The following is a 19,190-nucleotide window of genomic DNA, read 5'->3' as shown; positions in this document are numbered from 1 at the left end:
AATGTTACGTTTACAAACAAATAACATGTAAATGCATCAGCTTTTTACAGCGTAATACTCACTACTCAAGTGCTTTTGAAAGGTCTACTTTTTACTCATACTTTGAGTAATATTTGCAACAGATACTTTAACTCTGCTTGCACTACATTTTTAGGCAAGTAATGATACTGTTACTTGAGTATGATTTTTCAGTACTCTTTCCATCACTGCTGACAAAACTTACTGCATCCATTCATTTGCAATTCACACTGATTAAACATACTGATACTGATGTTTTGAATATGTTATTTTCTATTGCGTTAAAATAAATATTATGCTTACTTCGCCATGTCATCTCCCTTAATGTTACATCTTTGAGCCAAGTGTATCAAAAGTTAAAATTATTAGGTAATAAATTATTAGTAAATGTAATCATTTTTCAAATATTTAAAATTTTCAGCTTACTATTCCTTTCCAACCTTTTAGGTGGCTTCATTCACTGCTACAAACAAAAACACAAGATTTGTTTATATTCTTATGTACATTTGCTCGGTAATTGCAGTAACCTAAAAGAAAAAAAAAAAAAAACACACGCACGCACAAACACCCCTCCCCCCCCCCCCCCCCCCCCCCCCCCCCCAAAAAAGCTCAGGTAATGCGACTGCACATAAAGAAAAATACAACAAACCCAGCAGGCCCTTTGAGCAGGATGTGATGTTTGTTGCTTTGGCCCATCTGTCATGTTCATTATGTGCGTGTTCAGATCTGGCCTGAGGGTGTCAAACACTGAAAAAGCACCTGCTGTTTTCCCACAAAGGTGAGGATGTGGTAAAGTGAACGAGCGAGTGTAGATCTGGAGCTCTGATCTTATCACTTCCGACAGATCACAACATCTGCTTTTCCAGAGCCCAGTCCCAGTCATGTCCACATCCAATATCATCACTACATCATCACTTGCTGACATAAGACATGGCATTTGCTTTTTATATGTCTTTATAGTTTTACTCAGCTTTTACTGAGATTTAGTTTTTAATTAAACTAAACATAATTTATATTTCCTTGGTAGGATGCTAAAAAAATGAAGTTTTTTTCTTTTATTTTCAGTTTATGGTAATTGTATTTCAAGCAACAAATTTGTTCCTGGTTTAATGGTTTTAGTTTTTGATTATAGTATTAAGCCTGTAAATAATGGATGCCGTCTTCTCTCTCTCTCTCTTACTCAATATATTTAAATCAATAAAAAAAACAAATTAAAAATAAATTAAAATAAAGTAAAATAAATAAATAAAAAAGTTAATTAAATTAAAACAAAATAAAGTTAAAATTAAAATAAAGTAAAACAAATTAAAATACATTGAAATAAATTACAATTAAAAGTATAATTATATATATATATATATATATATATATATATATATATATATATATATATATATATAATAAATTTAAATAAATGTAAATAAAATAAAAGAAAATAAAAAAAATTAAAATAAATTTAAATAAAATAAATTTAAATGAATTTAAACAAATTAAATTTAAATATAAAATAAAGTTTTTTTGGCATGACTTGTCAAGTACTGCCAAAGTAATAGCTTTAAAGATACATAATCAAATTAAGAGTTTTAATAGCTCATTTCTAATAACTGATTTATTTTATCTTTGTCATGATGACAGTATTTTTCAAGATACTTCTATACAGCTTAAAGTGACATTTAAAGGCTTAACTAGGTTAATTAGGTTAAGAAGGCAGGTTAGGGTAATAAAAATCAAAGGGGGCTAATAATTCTGACTTCAACCCTGTGTGTGTGTGTGTGTGTGTGTGTGTGTGTGTGTGTGTGTGTGTGTGTGTGTGTGTGTGTGTGTGTGTGTATTTTTTTTGTCTTGGTCTCGCAGGTGCTGACGATTTTTTAAAACATTTTAAAGCTTTAAACTGGGCATTTAAATTAGCTTTATTTGTTAGTTAGTTTGTTTGTTTGTTATTTTCCCTTTAGTTAATTCTTACTTTTTATTTGCGCACAATTTAAACTCAAGGTTAAACTCAACCTTTATATTAACAAGTTGTTAATGAAGATTTTTGAGTTTAAATCAAAAAATTTTTATTAATAAACTGCTCACAAATTGACGATTGGAGCGTTTTGTAAATTAATTTCATGTTTTCGTTCATGTCCTTATTTTTTGAATCGCCAGACATTGAATATACCCTTAAAAAATTAAGTGAATTGAACATAATATAATTACTTTTTGTCAAAAGTAAAAAAAAAAAAAAAAGTAAAAAACTAAAACAACAAACAAATTAGGGAAATTCTGAATGATCATTGTGCAACAAACACTTTCATTAAAGTCTTTCCTTTCTTTTCTCTCCTCTAGTGCCTGATGTTTTTGTTTTTTTTTTTTTTTTATCTAACTAGTTTTGCATACCAGGCATCCAGCGTGTCATTTTCCCACACAAATGCAGGGCCAGATCTGGTTCTCTGACCTCATGGCAGGAAGTTAGTTCAACAATAATGTCCATGGAAAAAAAAAAACTGGACAACAATCTAAACATGGAGAGTGCACTTTACCGTCTCCATAGTTGCTTCAGTGCCAGGGTCATGTTGAGAGCAGCAGGGTCCTGTTTTCCAAGCCTCCACATCTCCACAGTCACAAAAACCTCCTCCTGATGAGGCGTGCATCTGAGGGAGCAAGACAAATTATAATATAATAATTAGAAAAATGACATAAAATGACATCCAAAAAGTACTCAAAGTGTTTCACTTTTCACATTTTTTCATTTTACAGTTTTATTCCAAAATGGCTTAAATTAATTTATATCCTCAAAATTCTACACACAATAGATAATAACAATGTAAGAAAAGATTTTTAAAAATTGTTGCAAATGTATTAAAAATAAAAGCCCGAAAAATCACATGCAGACAAGTATTCACAGCCTTTGCTCAATACTTTGTTGATGCCCCTTTAGCAGCAATTACAGCCTCAAGTCTTTTTGAATATGATGCCACGAGCTTGGCACACCCGTCTTTGGGAATTTTTGCCAAAATTTTCTCCAAATGTAACGCCTGTCATTCACTCCAAAGAATTCAATTTTAGTCTCATCAGACAAGAAAATTTAGTTTGTCTTTTGGCATTCCAGGCGGGGACTGGCTTCCGTCTGGCCACTCTACCATACAGGCCTGATTGGTGAATTGCTGTACAGATGGTTGTCCTTCTTTAAGGTTCTCCTCTCTCCACAGAAAAACGCTGGAGCTCAGACAGCGTGACCATCAGGTTATTGATCACCTCCCTGACAAAGGCCCTTCCCCCCCCCCGATCACTCAGCTTAGAGGGCCGACCAGCTCTAGGAAGAGTCCTTGTGATTCCAAACATCTTCCACTTACGGATGATGGAGTCCACTGTGCTCATTGGAACTTTCAGAGCAGCAGAAATTTTTCTGTAACCTTCCCCAGCCTTGTGCCCCGAGACAATTCTGTCTCGGAGGTCTACTGATAATTCCTTTGTCTTCATGCTAGGTTTGTGTTTTTACATGCACTGTCAACCCTGGGACCTTATTTAGACAGGTGAATTTACCACTGGTGAACTCAATGAAAACAGAATGTACCCGAGCTCAATTTAGAGCTTCACGGCAAAGGCTGTGAATAATTATGAACATGTGATTAATAAATTATCAACAATTTCAAATATATATATATATATATATATATATATATATATATATATATATATATATATATATATATATATATATATATATATATATATATATATATATATATTTATATATATATATATATATATATATATTTTTTTTTTTTTTTTTTTTTTTCACATGGTCATTATGGGGTATTATGTGCAGAATTTTGAGGAAATAAATGAATTTAATCCATTTTGGAATAAGACTGTAACATAAAAAATATGGAAAAAGTTAAGAGCTATGAATTCTTTCTGAATGCACAAACCACAACTGTACTGTATTCTAATTCCAATTATACTATAATTTATTCCAATTTCTTAAAACAAATTCCAATATTTTTAAATAAACATATAATTTAGAGGTTTTTTTTTTCTTTTTGCATAAATTAACAAAAAGTTCCATGTTTTCAGACATGTTTTATTACATTTTACTTTTTTTTTTTACTTTAGAAAAGTAAATAAATCAATACTTGATAGAATACTCCTGATATTTAAATCACAGCAAAAAAGTTTTTATTTAAAATAGATATCATTATCATCATGTTATCGTTATCAACCGTCATTTTCCGGAAAAAAAAAAAAACATATATAATCAGACATTTATTTAATAAAACTAATGTTAATACCTTATTCACACTCATAAGTAGGGCAGGACAGAATCTGAAGACATTTTTGTTATTTCTGCTGAGAATTTTTGTAAACAACATCTGTGAATTTATGCAGAATGATTTTAGAAGTATCATAACCAAAAACTTAATCTATGAAATAAAATAAAAAAACACACTTTTAACTTTTATTTAATGTTTACAATGCAAATCCAATTAGATCAGTTTTTGATCGAGCACCTGCCTTTGAGAATTCTAGACGTGCGCATGTTTCCTGGTTATTTAAAAGCAAAGCAAGTCATATACTCATATATTATATCTACTAAAAGACAGAAAATATTACTTTACAAGCTGTATTGTAAATAAATCATATAAACAACTTGATTTAACTATTATTATAATATCACAATAATATTAGTGAAATTAATTTAAAACTGAGCAAATATAAATTTACACAAGTAAATACATAGACTCAATGATGGGCTAAAAATCTGCAGATTTCTGCGCACACAGATTCCAAGCGAGCCTACTCATAAATAATACATACAGTAAATCTTCATAGATTTTTTTTACCGATGTTACAAATTTACACAACAAAAGAACGGACTGACATTTGAATGTAAATAAATAAATAAATAAAATGTATTATACACATGCCGAAAACAATCACAGTTTATTCACTAGTATTCATAAAAATCATTAACAGTGTGTGTACCTTGTAGCGATGGCTTTTGTGCACACTCTTCTGGAAGCATTCTATGCAGAGCACACAGGTGGGATCGATTGCACAATCCCTAGAAATAAACAAAAGCACACTTGAAGAAAAGGAAAGCAATATAGAACAAATTTGACAGCAATGGCAACCAACACATTTCCATCTGCATTTAACTGCATGAAAAAAAAAAAAACATACATGGAATCCATTGCAAACACATTAAATTCAACACATAATTGAAGAAGTTGCTGCTTTTACTGTGGAACGGAGCTGCTCCAAAACAATGAAATCAGTAGATCACGTGCACAAAACACACACTTCGCTTTATACTTAATACACTAAAAATTAAGGATGGATAACATTTAGATTTTATCGATACTGACTATCGTTAATGCTATTGATACTATTTTATATAATCTGATACAATATCAAAAATATGTAAAAAAATAAATAAAATAAATAAAAATAAATAAATTAAATAAATTAAGTCATTTTACAACTGTTGAACTATCTAGCTGTTTACAAATATCTGTAAGCAAATAAGTACTTGGAGGAAAAATAACTAAATACAGATAATATATTTGATCCTGATCAAAACACACTGTTTGCTTTATAATTACTACACTTATAATTAGGCAAGGGTATCATTTAGATTTTATCGATACCGAAAGTCGAAACCGGTTTTTATCAATCCTGTTATCAATACTATTTTCTAGAATCTGATACAAATACCTGTGAGCAAATAAGTACTTTAGGGTTATAAAATAATAAATACTAAATATGACGCATTGCTTGAGTTTATTTTACTAATGTAATTGTATTACTAATGTTAGAACCTTCGTTTACTATTTAAGGTAACACAATGTGATGTCAGTAAAAAAAAGTAAAGGAAAAGTGTTGTTTAGTATCTTGACAACGACAAGCATAATGAAGAAATTGAAGGTTTTTAGATTATTTGTGAGGTAAAAAAAGTTTTTATTTTGGTTTCAATTTGTTTACATCACATTTAAAATATATATAGATATTTTGATATAAGGCAATACTGAAATATTTTAGATATGGCTTTTCTAAAATATATCTATATAGAAAAAAAAATGCTGTTGATTTGAAATTTGTTGGTAACAACCAAATAATTCCATGCATGCAAAGAAAACTAAAATCAAATTAGTCTACAAATGAAGTTATGTGTAATAAAATAAAATGACACAGGAAAACAGTATGGAACACATGTAGAAAGGGAGCTGTACAAAGGCAGTGAAAGCCCAGACAGCAGCTAGAATCTCTTAGTACTTATACAGAACCATCTGCCCTTTGTCATCGTAAATTCATATTAGCCCCTTCAGTCCAACATATACATTAGCAGGATGATGAAGATGAACCCAGGGTAGACATTTTAGCAAGACAATGATCCAAAACACAGCCAAGGAAACTCACAAATGATTTCAGATAGGGCTGGGTGATAAATTGCTTTTATTGATCAACTCAAGTGTAAAGTTTACATTGATTTGTTTAAATGGAGTTAGGGAAAACAATAGGGGACTTATAAAAAAAGACCATATCGCCTAGCCCTAGTTTCAGAGAAAAAATAAATAAACAAATTAAGCTGTAGAATGGTCCAGCCACTCACCTAACTTGAATCCAATAGAGAATACAAAATAAAAATCAGATCTGATAGACGAGATCCACAGAACCATCAAGATTTTTACACTCTGTTGGAAGTCAAAAACTCACACCTGAGCAATGCATGTGATTCATTCTCCATATGAGAGGCATCTTTAAGCTGCAATAACCAAAAAAGCCTTTTATAAAGTATTATATATGTTTCAGTACTTCCATACTTTCTTCTCGTTTTATGACAGTGTTATTACACATAATTAATATTTCAGTTTTATTTTTATGTTAGTATTGTTTGGGTTTCTAACAAAATCTGGTCTAAGTCCATGTCAACAGCTCCTTTAGAAACATTATTCCCAGGAAAAAACATCATGTCTTGAATACTTATTTCCCCCACTGTATATTGACACCAGCTGTGCTTTCAATTATCCGCATTGCAGTTCTACTAAAATAAGTCATTGTTACGGTGTGTTGGCACACATCAGTCATCAATCTGTCCTGCCATAGTTTCACCTTGTTTATAATGCAGTGTTTTAAGCAGCGCAGTTTGGCTTAGTATTAGTTCCAATATGTATAAGTGTTTGACCAAGCAACAACGCATCCAGTGCTGGCGTGCTGTTAATCTGCAGGCATAAATACTTCCTGCATCTCATAATCTTCCTCATAAACAGTCAGTTGTGTCTTCATGGAATGTAAATAGTTGGGGAAGAAATCAGATATATTGATATCCATGCGTTCAATATTTAAATTAAATACAGCTGCTGCTTTCTGTCAATGTTAAAAGTCAACAGTTAAGGCTCCAGTATACTTCAAACTAAAAGGAAGAACAAACTTTAGTTGTTTTTTATTTCTTTTTTTGTTTGAGAGCAAAATAAATTCTAATAGACTGAGTGATGGTATACTGTTTGCAAACATACACACACACCCCTGTGCTACAGAAGGTGGAGTTGTACATGCATCTTGTTGCTGGTGTGTACCGGTTTACTCCTTAACACAACAACAATTGTTCCGTAAACATCTGCTCTGCTCCGAAAAAAACCAACTTGACTCTTCAGTTTGTTCATCTTGATGTTATTATTGTTCTCCTTTTTGACCTCCATAAAAATATGAAGTGAATTGGGGGCAGAAGTAAACACATTCAAAAAAAGGCAAAGCTCCTGAACACACCCACCGTTTACATAAACACAATGGATCAGTGGTAGCTCAAAGGTCAAAATGTAATACCCCCAAAAGTTTGCTTTTTTCTGCCCATACGAATTCAGAAAGAACTTAATTTTGGACAGATTTTGTTCAAAATGATGTCATTTCTGTTCTTTTTTTGGTTTTGTTTCAAGTATACCAGGACCTTTAGACCTGTCTGAGACACTTAAAGCACTGTTTTATTTATATCTTTATTCTATCAAATTTATTTACGCTATTTATTTGCTTTTCCTCATTCGCTCATTTTCAGTTATGTTTGAACATACAGTTGAAGTCAAAATTATTAGACCTCCAGTGAATGTTTTTTTCTTTTTCGAATGGTCTCCAAATGACGTTTAACAGAGCAAGGATTTTTTTAACAGTGTTTCCAATAGTATTTTTTTCTTCTGTAGAAAGTCCGATTTGTTTTATTTTGGCTAGAATAAAAGCAGTTTTTATTTTTTTTTAAAAACCTTTTAAGGTCAATATTTTTATTATTGTTACACACCTTAAGCGCCTACAGAACAAACCACTGTTTTACGATGGATCACACTTTATTTTGATGGTCTGTTTGTTGAATTTATTAGATTATAAGTAGACTACTAGGTTGAGGTTAGGGTTGGGGTTAGGCTTAAGGCCTGTGCACACCGAGACATTTTTTGCTCGCGTTTTCCGTCAACGTTTAACGCCTCGTGACTAAATACAGGGCATCAATGTGATTACGCACACCAACGCGCAAAACACCTGGCACAAAAGCGTCATTGATAAAAAAAAAAACGGCACATGCTAGTTTTTTTGTTTTGACGCGCCACGTCAAAACCTTCTCCACCAATCCGATCGGCACTTTTGTTCACGTGCATGGAGCTGCTGAAGTTACAGTAAACAGCACTTGGAGGCGCTCAAGCGCAAAACTGTCAATGCGAGCGCACATTGAAGAAGATGCCCAGAGACGATATGAACGTGGAGCTGCTTATTGCTCTTGTGAGCTGGAGCAGCTGCTTGAACCATCCATGCTTGTTTGAGTCACCAGTAACTTTAACAACAAGTGTGTGAACATCCTCTCCTTCTCTTATTCTGTGTTAAAAGCGGGTGTTAGAAGCTTAAAGTTTTGCAGCACCATCTAACGTCAAAAGACTAATTTTGCATACTCTTCAGCTTGACGCCATTGAAAAGTGCTTGGGTTTGAATATAGAAAAACGTCTCGTAAAACGCTAACGATAAACGCAAACGAAATGCGTCCTGGTGTGTAGGAGCCTTTAGGCTTAGGGTTAGTGTAAGTTGACATTTCTTGCAAAGTTTCTTATAGTCAGTTAAATGTCTGTTTAGCAGCAGTATCAACAGATGATAAGCAGACAGTCAACTAATACTCAAATAGACCATCAAAATAAAGTGTTATACAATGACTTGCCTAATTACCCTAACTTGCCTAAGTAACCTAGTTACGCACTTTAAATGTCACTTTAAGCTTAATACTAGTATCTTGAAAATTACCTAGTAAAGCTATGTACTGTCATCATGGCAAAAATAAAATAAATCAGTTATTAAAAATTAGTTGAGCAATTCCTTGCAAATGTCAACCTTGCCATGACCAAGTTTTCACCAAAGTAAGGAGACTGTTTCTGAGATTTTTGGGTAAGCAAGTATTTTACAGTACTTAAGAAATACTCAAAAAAGCATCTGTTAATGTTTTCAAAGTCCTACAAGTGGCAATTTCACATGTCACGTTCATAACAGAGAGATGTCACATCCATAATGACACATTTTCCTCATAAAAGTGGAAATATTAAATAAAATAAAAAAAATAAATAATCATTTTTGTTTTATAGAGAGTAGACTCTTATCATTTTGATTAACATTAGTGACTTTTTGTCCCATCCATTACGCATGTTTATTTATCTCATTTAAAGTACAAAACATATGTAAAGATTGATATTTTTCTGGTCCCCTAACTCTGTGATCACTTGTTCTGGAAAATATAAACTAAAGTTTCAATATAATGTTAACGTATACTTTCTATGTGAATTTATGTTTTGAGTTTTTACTGCAAATGTCACGTCCATGACGCTGGAATTGCTCAGTTATTAACACTATCATGACTAGAAATGTGTTTACAAAATTAAGAGGGGGGCAAGGCGAGCTAATAATTCTGACTTCAACTGTATATGTTATGCAAGCTTTTTTATCTGTATTACTGAAACTGGACCTGACGTTTGTAAAAATCATAAATTAATAAACAAATAGAATGAATCCTCCTGATACTTTAAAATAATTGCATATGATTCAGCATTGCTATTGGAATCAACATGAGCGCAGACAGTTACAGACATTAAAAGAAGACAATGGTTGTTGCGTTAACCAAGAAGTACATGACCACAGTGGCCCTGGTCTCTAACCTGCAGGAATACACAGTTTCTCCCTCTTTGAAGACGCGTCCACACTGCTGAGCTGATGAGCTGCTGTTGTACCGCTGTAGTTTCTCCAGGCCGACACAAGGCTCTTCTCCAAAAAGAAAGTACTCCAGAGGATACAGGAGGCGTTGCTCAACCTTTAGCTCCTCCTCCGCATGTTGAAGCTCCACCTCCAGGCAGTAAATAAGGGGGACCTGCTCCCCCAGATAGCGGAGTATGGCAGATCCTCTGTTTGAAGCCTCTTGCCATTTCTGGTGGCAAAACAAACAAAAAACAGAGAATAAATAATACAAAAATGCCAACTAATTGCACCACATAATGATTTAAATTAATTTAAATTAATTTAAAATTAAAAGGATTAAGAATTGCATTTTTGGCTACCAAACCATTTTAAGGATCATATATTGAAATGGAGTTACAAGGACCATTTTTATGTTTTTTGGGACTTTAAAGAGCCCCTATTATTTTTATATATTTTTTTAATGAGCTTTTGTATGCAGTGTGTATCACAGCACTAATGAATGGAAACATCCAGGTGAGATTTAAATTTGAAAGTGCATGATGATTAAAACTATTGATTCTTTAACTAAATAGTCGACTCAAATTTGAATAAATGAATTGTGTTCAGATCTTTTGGTTGAAGGCGTGGACATTCAGCTGCAGGGAATAAAGGATTAAAGTTAATTTTCACAACAATACCACAGTATAGCCAACCTAGTAGGGTTGGCCCGATGAACGATGCCATAGTCGAAGTTTTTTGATCACACTTCATTATTACTGTTCATTTGTTCGTTTGCTGAAAATTAGAACTGCATTTAGAAATAGTTTTAAAACAAATCTTTGCGCTTAACAAATGAAATTAATTATTTAGAGGCTAATGGCTGTCTGTGCGTACAAGGTTTCCTTATCCACGAGAGCAAAAGTGAAAGTAAATAATGAGTAGGCTCATCTCTCATTCTCGCGCTGTAGATGCTCTGTTTAACAGTTTTCTCTCTAGTGAAGTGTTTAAATTTTCCACTTACAAAGTCTATCATGTAAATAGCAAATTCGCTATGGCGCGACGCAACTGGCTCTTAAAGAGAATGAGAGATGAGACTCTGATTGGTTTATTCTCAAAACACACCTATAACTCATTAAGAAAATAAGCTTAACCCTTTTAGACCATGCGCCACGGCACAAAGTGGATTCTGACAAGCCCTTAATAAGTTTGCGCCCTGCGCCTTGCACGTTGAGCATGGATCGTCAAAATAGAGCCCATTATTTGCATGTCATCTTAATAGCAATAAAGGTCTTTTCATGAGTTGTGTTAAATGTTACATATAGCTGCTGCTTGCACGGCTGACAGCATCGTGAGGATTAAATGAAGGAATGTACAGTACCTCTCGCTCTTAAAATATTTACATTTAATGGCAAAAGCTGTTACCTGCAAACCCCATCCCACAGAATTTATAGTGAATGCTTTAGTTATTTTTATAGCTGACTTGAAGACACTGGAAGTCTTTTATCCACTTATGAAAAAGTGTAAATAAGGAATTTACATTCAGCACATGATAACTAATAAAATATTCCATTATTAGTAATTGTAGGTGGTTTCTAAAACAAAATCTGTCAGTGTTATTTTTATTCTCTTATCTTCAGCGCTTCACATTTTCGCGGTTGTAGCAATTTGTGTGCAACTTTATTTATTTATTGCATTGGTTCTGGGTAAAGCAAAGACCAAGAGGGTCGGGTAGTGAAAACAGTAGGCTACATTTAATTAATTCATTTATATTAAACAATGACCCTCACCCCCTGCCTACGACGGCGAAGCCATCGTCCATCATGATGCTTCACATTAGACATCATATGATGCCAAATTGATCAACATCGCCCAACCCTACCCCCCAGTCCTCACTTTCATCTGAGATACCCACCCCCTCCCTCCCGGTCCTCAATTTTATCTACAAACCGGTCACTTTCTTTTTCACTTTCATGTTGAGGGCATCGTGATAGTCGTTCGCCTAGAGCGCCAGTTCAGCTTGCTCCAGCCCTGATTGTTAATCAGACACCTCACCCTCACCTCACCAACAGATGTTGGCAGGTATGTGTATGCAGTTAAACACCAGCATATTGCTCTATTCTAAACAATGACACACATTTTGTATTAATCCACACAGTGGCAAAAACTGAACTATTTTGAACCTTGACCGCTGCACGTGTGTAAGAACAGCTGATGATGGCCATAGCAACAACAAGCGGCAGTGAAACGCAAGCTAACAAACCATTTAAATCCGTAAACAAAGCATCACTTGTCGTGTTTTTTAACATGGTATTAGACACGATATGAGAATATAAAGAGTTAACCAGATACAGTATAATTGATTAAAGTAACCAAACACAATTAAATACATAATTTGCAAGATAGATAAAACAAGGGGGCAACCACTTTAATAGCACTTACTTACACTTGTGAATTGGATGAAGAAACTGGTCTATGAACAGTGTACTGTAAAGTTCCTGTCAAGCTCTGACAAAATCTGACAACAGTAGTCTTTTCTGATCCTTACTTTACCAAACGGCAGACGAATCCCCTGCTGTAAGCGTGTAGATTCCAGGGAACACAGCACAAGGCTGGGCTATAATGCTAAGGTATTTTTGCAAAAAATAAACTTCAACCACTGACTCTTCACAGTTTCATCTTTGGGTAGAGAAAATAACACTAAGGGCGGTCTAGCCTCTTTTCTTTGCTAGTGGGCGGGGCTGCAGGTAAAAATGTTCCCGGGTTCGCACACACAACAACTATGCGGGGCTTAAGTTTCGTATTCATGTCACGCCAAAACGGCTAAGTACACTCTTTTATATAACGAATCATCAGTTTTAAACACTGTACACTTTCAAATTTAAGCCTTAGCTGGATATTTCACTTCACTTAGAGCTGTTACACACTACATGGAAGGTCATTCTCAAAAACCCAAAATAGGGACTCTTTAATGTGAGGTCTCTCTCTCTAACAAAAGAAATCAAAGTGATGCTTACGCGGAGGGATAAAATAAAAGTAGGAAACTTAATGCCGCATAATGTAATCATCTGCACTCACAAATCGACACCTGTCCATCAGCAATAAGAGTCCCCTGTAACCTGGACCAATTATAGGGTTGCACCGTTATTTTTGGGTCATTTGCATCACGCAACTTGCATTGTATTTGTATTGCCTCACACAATACAATCATTAAATCTAATTATTATTAGTAGTAGTAGTAGTAGTACTATTTATTACTGATTTATTTATTTATATTTATTTTTAATTCGATTTTTTTCTTAATTTGTGTTTAAAAATTCCAATCTTCTTAAATCTTTTTATTTTTACTTTTTAACACAAAAAACAATGAAAAAATAATGAAATTAAAAATGTAGAATTAATAATATAACCAGTTTCTTGTGGAAAAGCTGATGCTGCCCAGCCTCACCAAGACTCTGCCTCCAGCAGCCCCCAGGGAAATTGAGTTTGGGAGCGCTGATGAAGGCTGACTACTTCCGCCCTGTGTCTGCAGTGTGACACGCTTGACATTGTACTTTTATTTGTAACAACAAGGGGCAACTTGGAGTAACTGTCTTGACAAAACAGTAGTAAAGAATTTAGTCATACATTAAATGAATAGTTTGTGGATAATTTTGCAAGACACTCATGATATTATTTAGTTTTAATACAGTTGTGCAAATGCGTAAATTAGGGTATGTTTATATAACCAAGCTAACTGCGTACTTTATGCAAAAACTTACATTTTAAAATAATGTAATCTAAAAGTTTTGGACAACATGTGCACAAAATATATTCATTGTTTTTCCTTAAAGGAACCCTAAAGAACTTAACGGCAGGCAGTTGTTTAGGTTTTCTAAAGGTGTTGCACGTGCATATTCACCCAGCTCGGCCAGACTCGAACACAATTTTTTATATACATGCAACTTTTGGAAAGTAGGTGAGCTATATAATAATGTGTAGTGGTATATAATCTTAATAAGTGCTAAACAAAAGACTGAAAATATACACTTGAATATGTGTCACATCCTTAATATTAATCTAGATTTAACATTTAATATCACATCACATAAAAAAAAATGGTGAAAATCAGGCTATTTTTGGTCTGAAAAGCACAGCCTGCTGGTAGGGCTGTGCAAATAATCGAAAATCCGATTTCGGTTTTGGCTTCTAACGATTATGAAAAACCTGTAATTGAAATAAACGATTATTGCATCATATACCGGAAATGAACGGATGGTACATGAACCTATACCACCCCTTTCCAGTTGTACACGTGTTGCTCTGCGGCGCGCACACACAGTCAGGAGCATGCAGTCAGCATTCGGTCTCATTTGCACACTGAGACGAGCAGAGCGCACACATCTCATCGTAACGCTAGCGTTTTAATGGTCAAATAAGTGTCAAAACGCGGTGTTTAGTGATTATTCATATTAACCCTCATTTGTGTAATAAACAAACGAGTTGAGACATGTGAAAGAGAAACAATTAAAGTGACTGCCTGTTTTTATCGTTAATACGACAAGAAAAGCCCTCACTGCTCTGAACTTTTGTAGCCAAAGTGTTTTTTTACAGTGAAGATGCTTATGCACAATTTGTTTCATATTTTTATTCTATTGTATTTAGTTCTCTTTCCTTTGCTGGGTGGAAATAATATGCAGTTGGAAGTCAGAATTATTAGCCCTCCGGAATATTAGGTATCTGCTAGTGCCATTAAGAATTAGTATGCTTATCAAAGCACATTAAATGCAAAAATAACAATTTGCATTGGTTAAATCAAACCACCTTAGAGCTACTTAAATGCACAGAGAAATCATCACACAAATGATCTTTGACCCCTTCAAAACAATCAAAATCATGATACCAACCAATAAAAGTGCCTGCTTTAAATAAATTCTACACCTGTCTGATGCAGCTAAGATCTGTCCAGGGGCCAGCCCTGAGGCTCCAACAACCTGACACTTATTTTCAAAGTGCTGGTTATTTCCAACATCAAATGACTAACGAATGAGGCTGTTATGCAATCCAATGGAATTCAAACAACCATGGCATGGCTTGATTATATTACATTATGAAAGCAGATTCATGTTCTGTCTCACAAATCAACAGGAAGCGAGTAATGTCAACATTTCAAACTATCTTGAGGCATTAAAATTAAGAAGTCAAGAAAATATATTAAATCTATTACCAGCATTTTGTTTTATTGAAAAAAGAAATATGCATTTTATTATTATTATTATTATTATTATTATTATTATCGAAGATTCTAGCGGTATACCATCCGGTATCATGGTTCATGATGGTTTGAACGTATGATTGACATACTGTAAATATTTTTATATCTACAGTTTAAAAAACTAGATATATGTGCATATATGGAACTTTATGCTTATGCATGGCTACTTACACATTCAACTGGCCTCACAACCAAAAATATTAATTTAATTACATTTTAAAACAATAAAAATGATAAGGTTTTATGTATTCATTCCATATCTCAGGTACATTCTGTTTCCACTGATCATTCTTAAAATGTTTCAGCAGTTTAATTGGAGTTCACCTGTAGTAAATTCAGTCGATTGGACATGAAAAGGCATACACCTGTCTATATAAGGTCCCGGGGTTGACAGTGCATGTCAAAGCACAAACCAAGCATGAAGACAAAGGAATCGTCAGTAGATCTACGAGACAGGATTGTCTCGAGGCACAAAGCTGGGGAAGGTTACAGAAAATTTTCAGCTGCTCTGAAAGTTTCAATGGGCACAGTGGCCTCCATAATCCGTAAGTGGAAGATGTTTGGAATCACCAGGACTCTATCTAGAGCTGGCCGCCCATCGCAGCTGAGTGATCGAGGGGAGAAGGGCCTTAGTCAGGGAGGTGATCAATGACACCCTGGTCACTCTGTCCAAGCTCCAGTATTCTTCTGTGGAGAGATGAGAACCTTACAGAAAGGCAACCATCTGTGCAGCAATCCACCAATCAGGCCTGTATGGTAGAGTGGCCAGACGGAAGCCAGTCCCCGCCTGGAATTTGCCAAAAGGCATCTAAAGGACTCTCAGAGCATAAGAAACAAAATTCTCTGGTCTGATGAGACTAAAATTGAACTCTTTGGAGTGAATGCGAGGCATTACATTTGAAGAAAACCAGGCACGGCTCATCACCAGGTTAATACGATCCCTACAGTGAAGCATGGTGGTCGCAGCATCATGCTGTGGGGATGTTTTTCAGCAGCAGGAACTGGAAGCAGTCATGTACAGAGACATCCTGAATGAAAACATGCTTCAGAGAGCTCTTGACCTCAGACTGAGGCGACAATTCATCTTCCAGCAGAACAATGAGCCAAAGCAGACAGCCAAAATATCGATGTAGTGGCTTCACAACAACTCTGTGAATGTCCTTAAGTGGCACAGCCAGAGCCCAGACCTAAATCCTATTGAACATCTGGAGAGGTCTGAAAATTCTGAGATTTTGAGAGGAGATCGCTTCCCATCCAACCTAATTGAGCTTGGATGTACTGCAAAGAGGAGTGGGCAAAAATTCCCAAAGACAGGTGTGCCAAGCTTGTGGCATCATATTCAAAAAGACTTTAGACTGCAATTGCTGCCAAAGGGGCATCAACAAAGTATTTATCAAAGGCTATGAATTAGGGCTGCACGATATTGGAAAAAATTGACATTGCGATATTTTTTTCCTCTGCGATATATATTGCGATATTTTATATATATATATATATATATATATATATATATATATATATATATATATATATATATATTTACTTAAAACTAGGGCTGTGACGGTCACCATGACAACCGCGTCACCGCGGTGGTCATTGCCACCTCGGTTGTCCATTGCCACCGGCCGTAGTACGTGACGTCACGCACTTTAAAACACAAATTACTGTTATGTTGCCAAGTATTACATATCTGTTAGAATATAACATTAGGCGCGATTCAGCAAGTTCAAGTTCAACCATGAATCTTGTTAGAAAACGAACTCTTACATCTGGGAACATTTTGGATTCGTGCCGAACTAGAAAGGTGAACGAATCAATTTGGATTAAGCTTTTTGTATGGGGGTTTTAAGTAAAGTGTGTTTTAATATTCACTGCTGAGAGTCCAAACACCGAGGAGCAAATCCATCGATACGCAGATCCACGGGTCCCGAACCATGCAAGCTAGTGGCGATTGACGGCGAGGGAAAAAAAGCCATGTAGGCTTTAATCAACTCCTGTCTTCTAAACGCAAAAGCCCAGCTCAGCCAGGCATGGCAGAGGCATTTGCAAAAATAGCCAGATACAAAAGAGAAAGTGATAAATGGAAGACATTGACGAAAAATTGAGCATAGGCTATTTGGTAACTAGAACGCGCCGCTCCGCAGAGTAGAGAAACCTGCGTTGCGAGAAATGCGGGCGGCGGAACAGGAGAAGCCCTCTCTCGCATGGTTGTGAAAAAGTAACCTGTCTGTGCATTTTCGCTACAAGCACACCGTCTGACAGTGTATTGCTGGAAACATTATATAACCCCATTCTTCACTTAAACCGGACAAAGTCAACATGTTAGTTTTTCTGGCAAATAATTAAAAATATGACTACAAAAGGTGGAGAGAAACTACGCTGTTTTTTTAAACATCTGACTTATATTATTACTAGGTTAATATTTTCTTTTTACGTATAATTATTAATATTTATATTATTATTACACTGATTAAAGTGCCATTTAGAATTTTTGTTAAGTTCTTAAAAATGTAACGTTTAATTTATATTATTATACGGTTTCAAGCAGTTAAAGTAATGTAATATTTAACTACAATATTTATAAACAGTTTAGTGTTGTTTTATTAACGAAAGTTCAAAAATAAACATGTACGTTTATACGGATGTTTTATTTATTAATATTAAATTCGGCTATTCCTTAATTTTTACATAAAAGGTAAATTAACTTAAGTAGGCTACATTATTTGTTGATGTACGAGATCGAGGAACATTTGCCAGTAAATAATGTTCGCACCACTTAAAAAACAAAACAAATGAATAACTTGCGAAAAGGATGCAATAAAAATGCAAGCGCTTAATCATTCTTCACAATCGGATTCGTACGTGCAATAAGCCGAGGCTATATTGCGCCAACAAGAACAAGCCCTAAAACTAAGTCTAGAGAGAGAATTAATACTAGTTAATATTAATGATTATAAACACGAACTGCGTTGTATGATAAACGCATCACAATGATGTCGTGATCTTTGCTGAAGAACTGATATCGCCGTCTCCCCAGACAGGTTTTCATCTGCTTTTTTCCCCTTCTTCTGGATACAAAGTATCAGCGCCAGACCAGTGGTTTAAATTATATTTTACTCTCCTGATTTCTTTTCTTTTCATTAAAAATAAATAAATGTTTAAAGTTTTGTATTGCATAGCCTATATATTTTTAAAGATTATCATTCAGCCTACCTGCAGCGCATGAGGTTGTGTGCTGGGCAAATCCCCTTTACTCATGCTACCCATTTCATTTATGACACTGTAAACCTGACTTGGCAGGCTGATCATCTTTAAACTCAAAAGGTGTTTTTAACTTGAGACTGCATGCTTCTGCATAATGTGATGTTTCTTATTACAACTGTTAGCGGTGTCAAAATGAAAGCAAACATTAAAAAGGGTTTTGTTTTATCAATTGTATAGTTTAGTTTTAATAGCTAATGTATATAATAAATTATAATATCGATTATTGTGTAGACTACAGTGTCCAACAAAACAATTTTATTAGGTTACTCTAATAGACCAAATCCCTAACTGAAAAACGAATGTGAAAATGACAGGCAGTTGCGTCTTTGCTAAAATTAACGACAAATTTCTTTTGCTTTTTTCCCCTTTAGAGATTAAAAGAGCTGTATTTAAATAATTATTTCACTAAAACATGAATTGAATGCCCAGTTCTTTCCCGTGTGAGTTTAGTGCGCCTCCGCCGCGTCTGCGTTTTTAAGGTTACAGG

At 34.6% G+C, this 19,190-nt stretch overlaps 1 protein-coding gene across 2 annotated transcripts in view; it reads right to left on the bottom strand.

Moving 5' to 3' along the window:
* ubr1 (ubiquitin protein ligase E3 component n-recognin 1) overlaps positions 1-19,190 on the bottom strand; it is a 79,672-nt gene that overhangs the window by 58,650 nt on the left and 1,832 nt on the right. For both annotated transcript variants that reach the window (XM_021467517.3, XM_073927873.1), the window contains exons 2-4: positions 10,173-10,438; positions 4,987-5,065; positions 2,541-2,651 (exon numbers count right to left, since the gene is read on the bottom strand). In XM_021467517.3, the coding sequence (XP_021323192.1) occupies positions 2,541-2,651; positions 4,987-5,065; positions 10,173-10,438 (456 nt within the window). The remainder of the gene's footprint in view (positions 1-2,540; positions 2,652-4,986; positions 5,066-10,172; positions 10,439-19,190) is intronic.

This window comes from Danio rerio, chromosome 17 (genome assembly GCF_049306965.1).
Source record: "Danio rerio strain Tuebingen ecotype United States chromosome 17, GRCz12tu, whole genome shotgun sequence".
Classification (NCBI taxonomy): domain Eukaryota; kingdom Metazoa; phylum Chordata; class Actinopteri; order Cypriniformes; family Danionidae; genus Danio; species Danio rerio.
The sequence above is the reverse complement of the archived record's forward strand: the minus strand, read 5'-3'. Positions and strand labels throughout refer to the sequence as shown.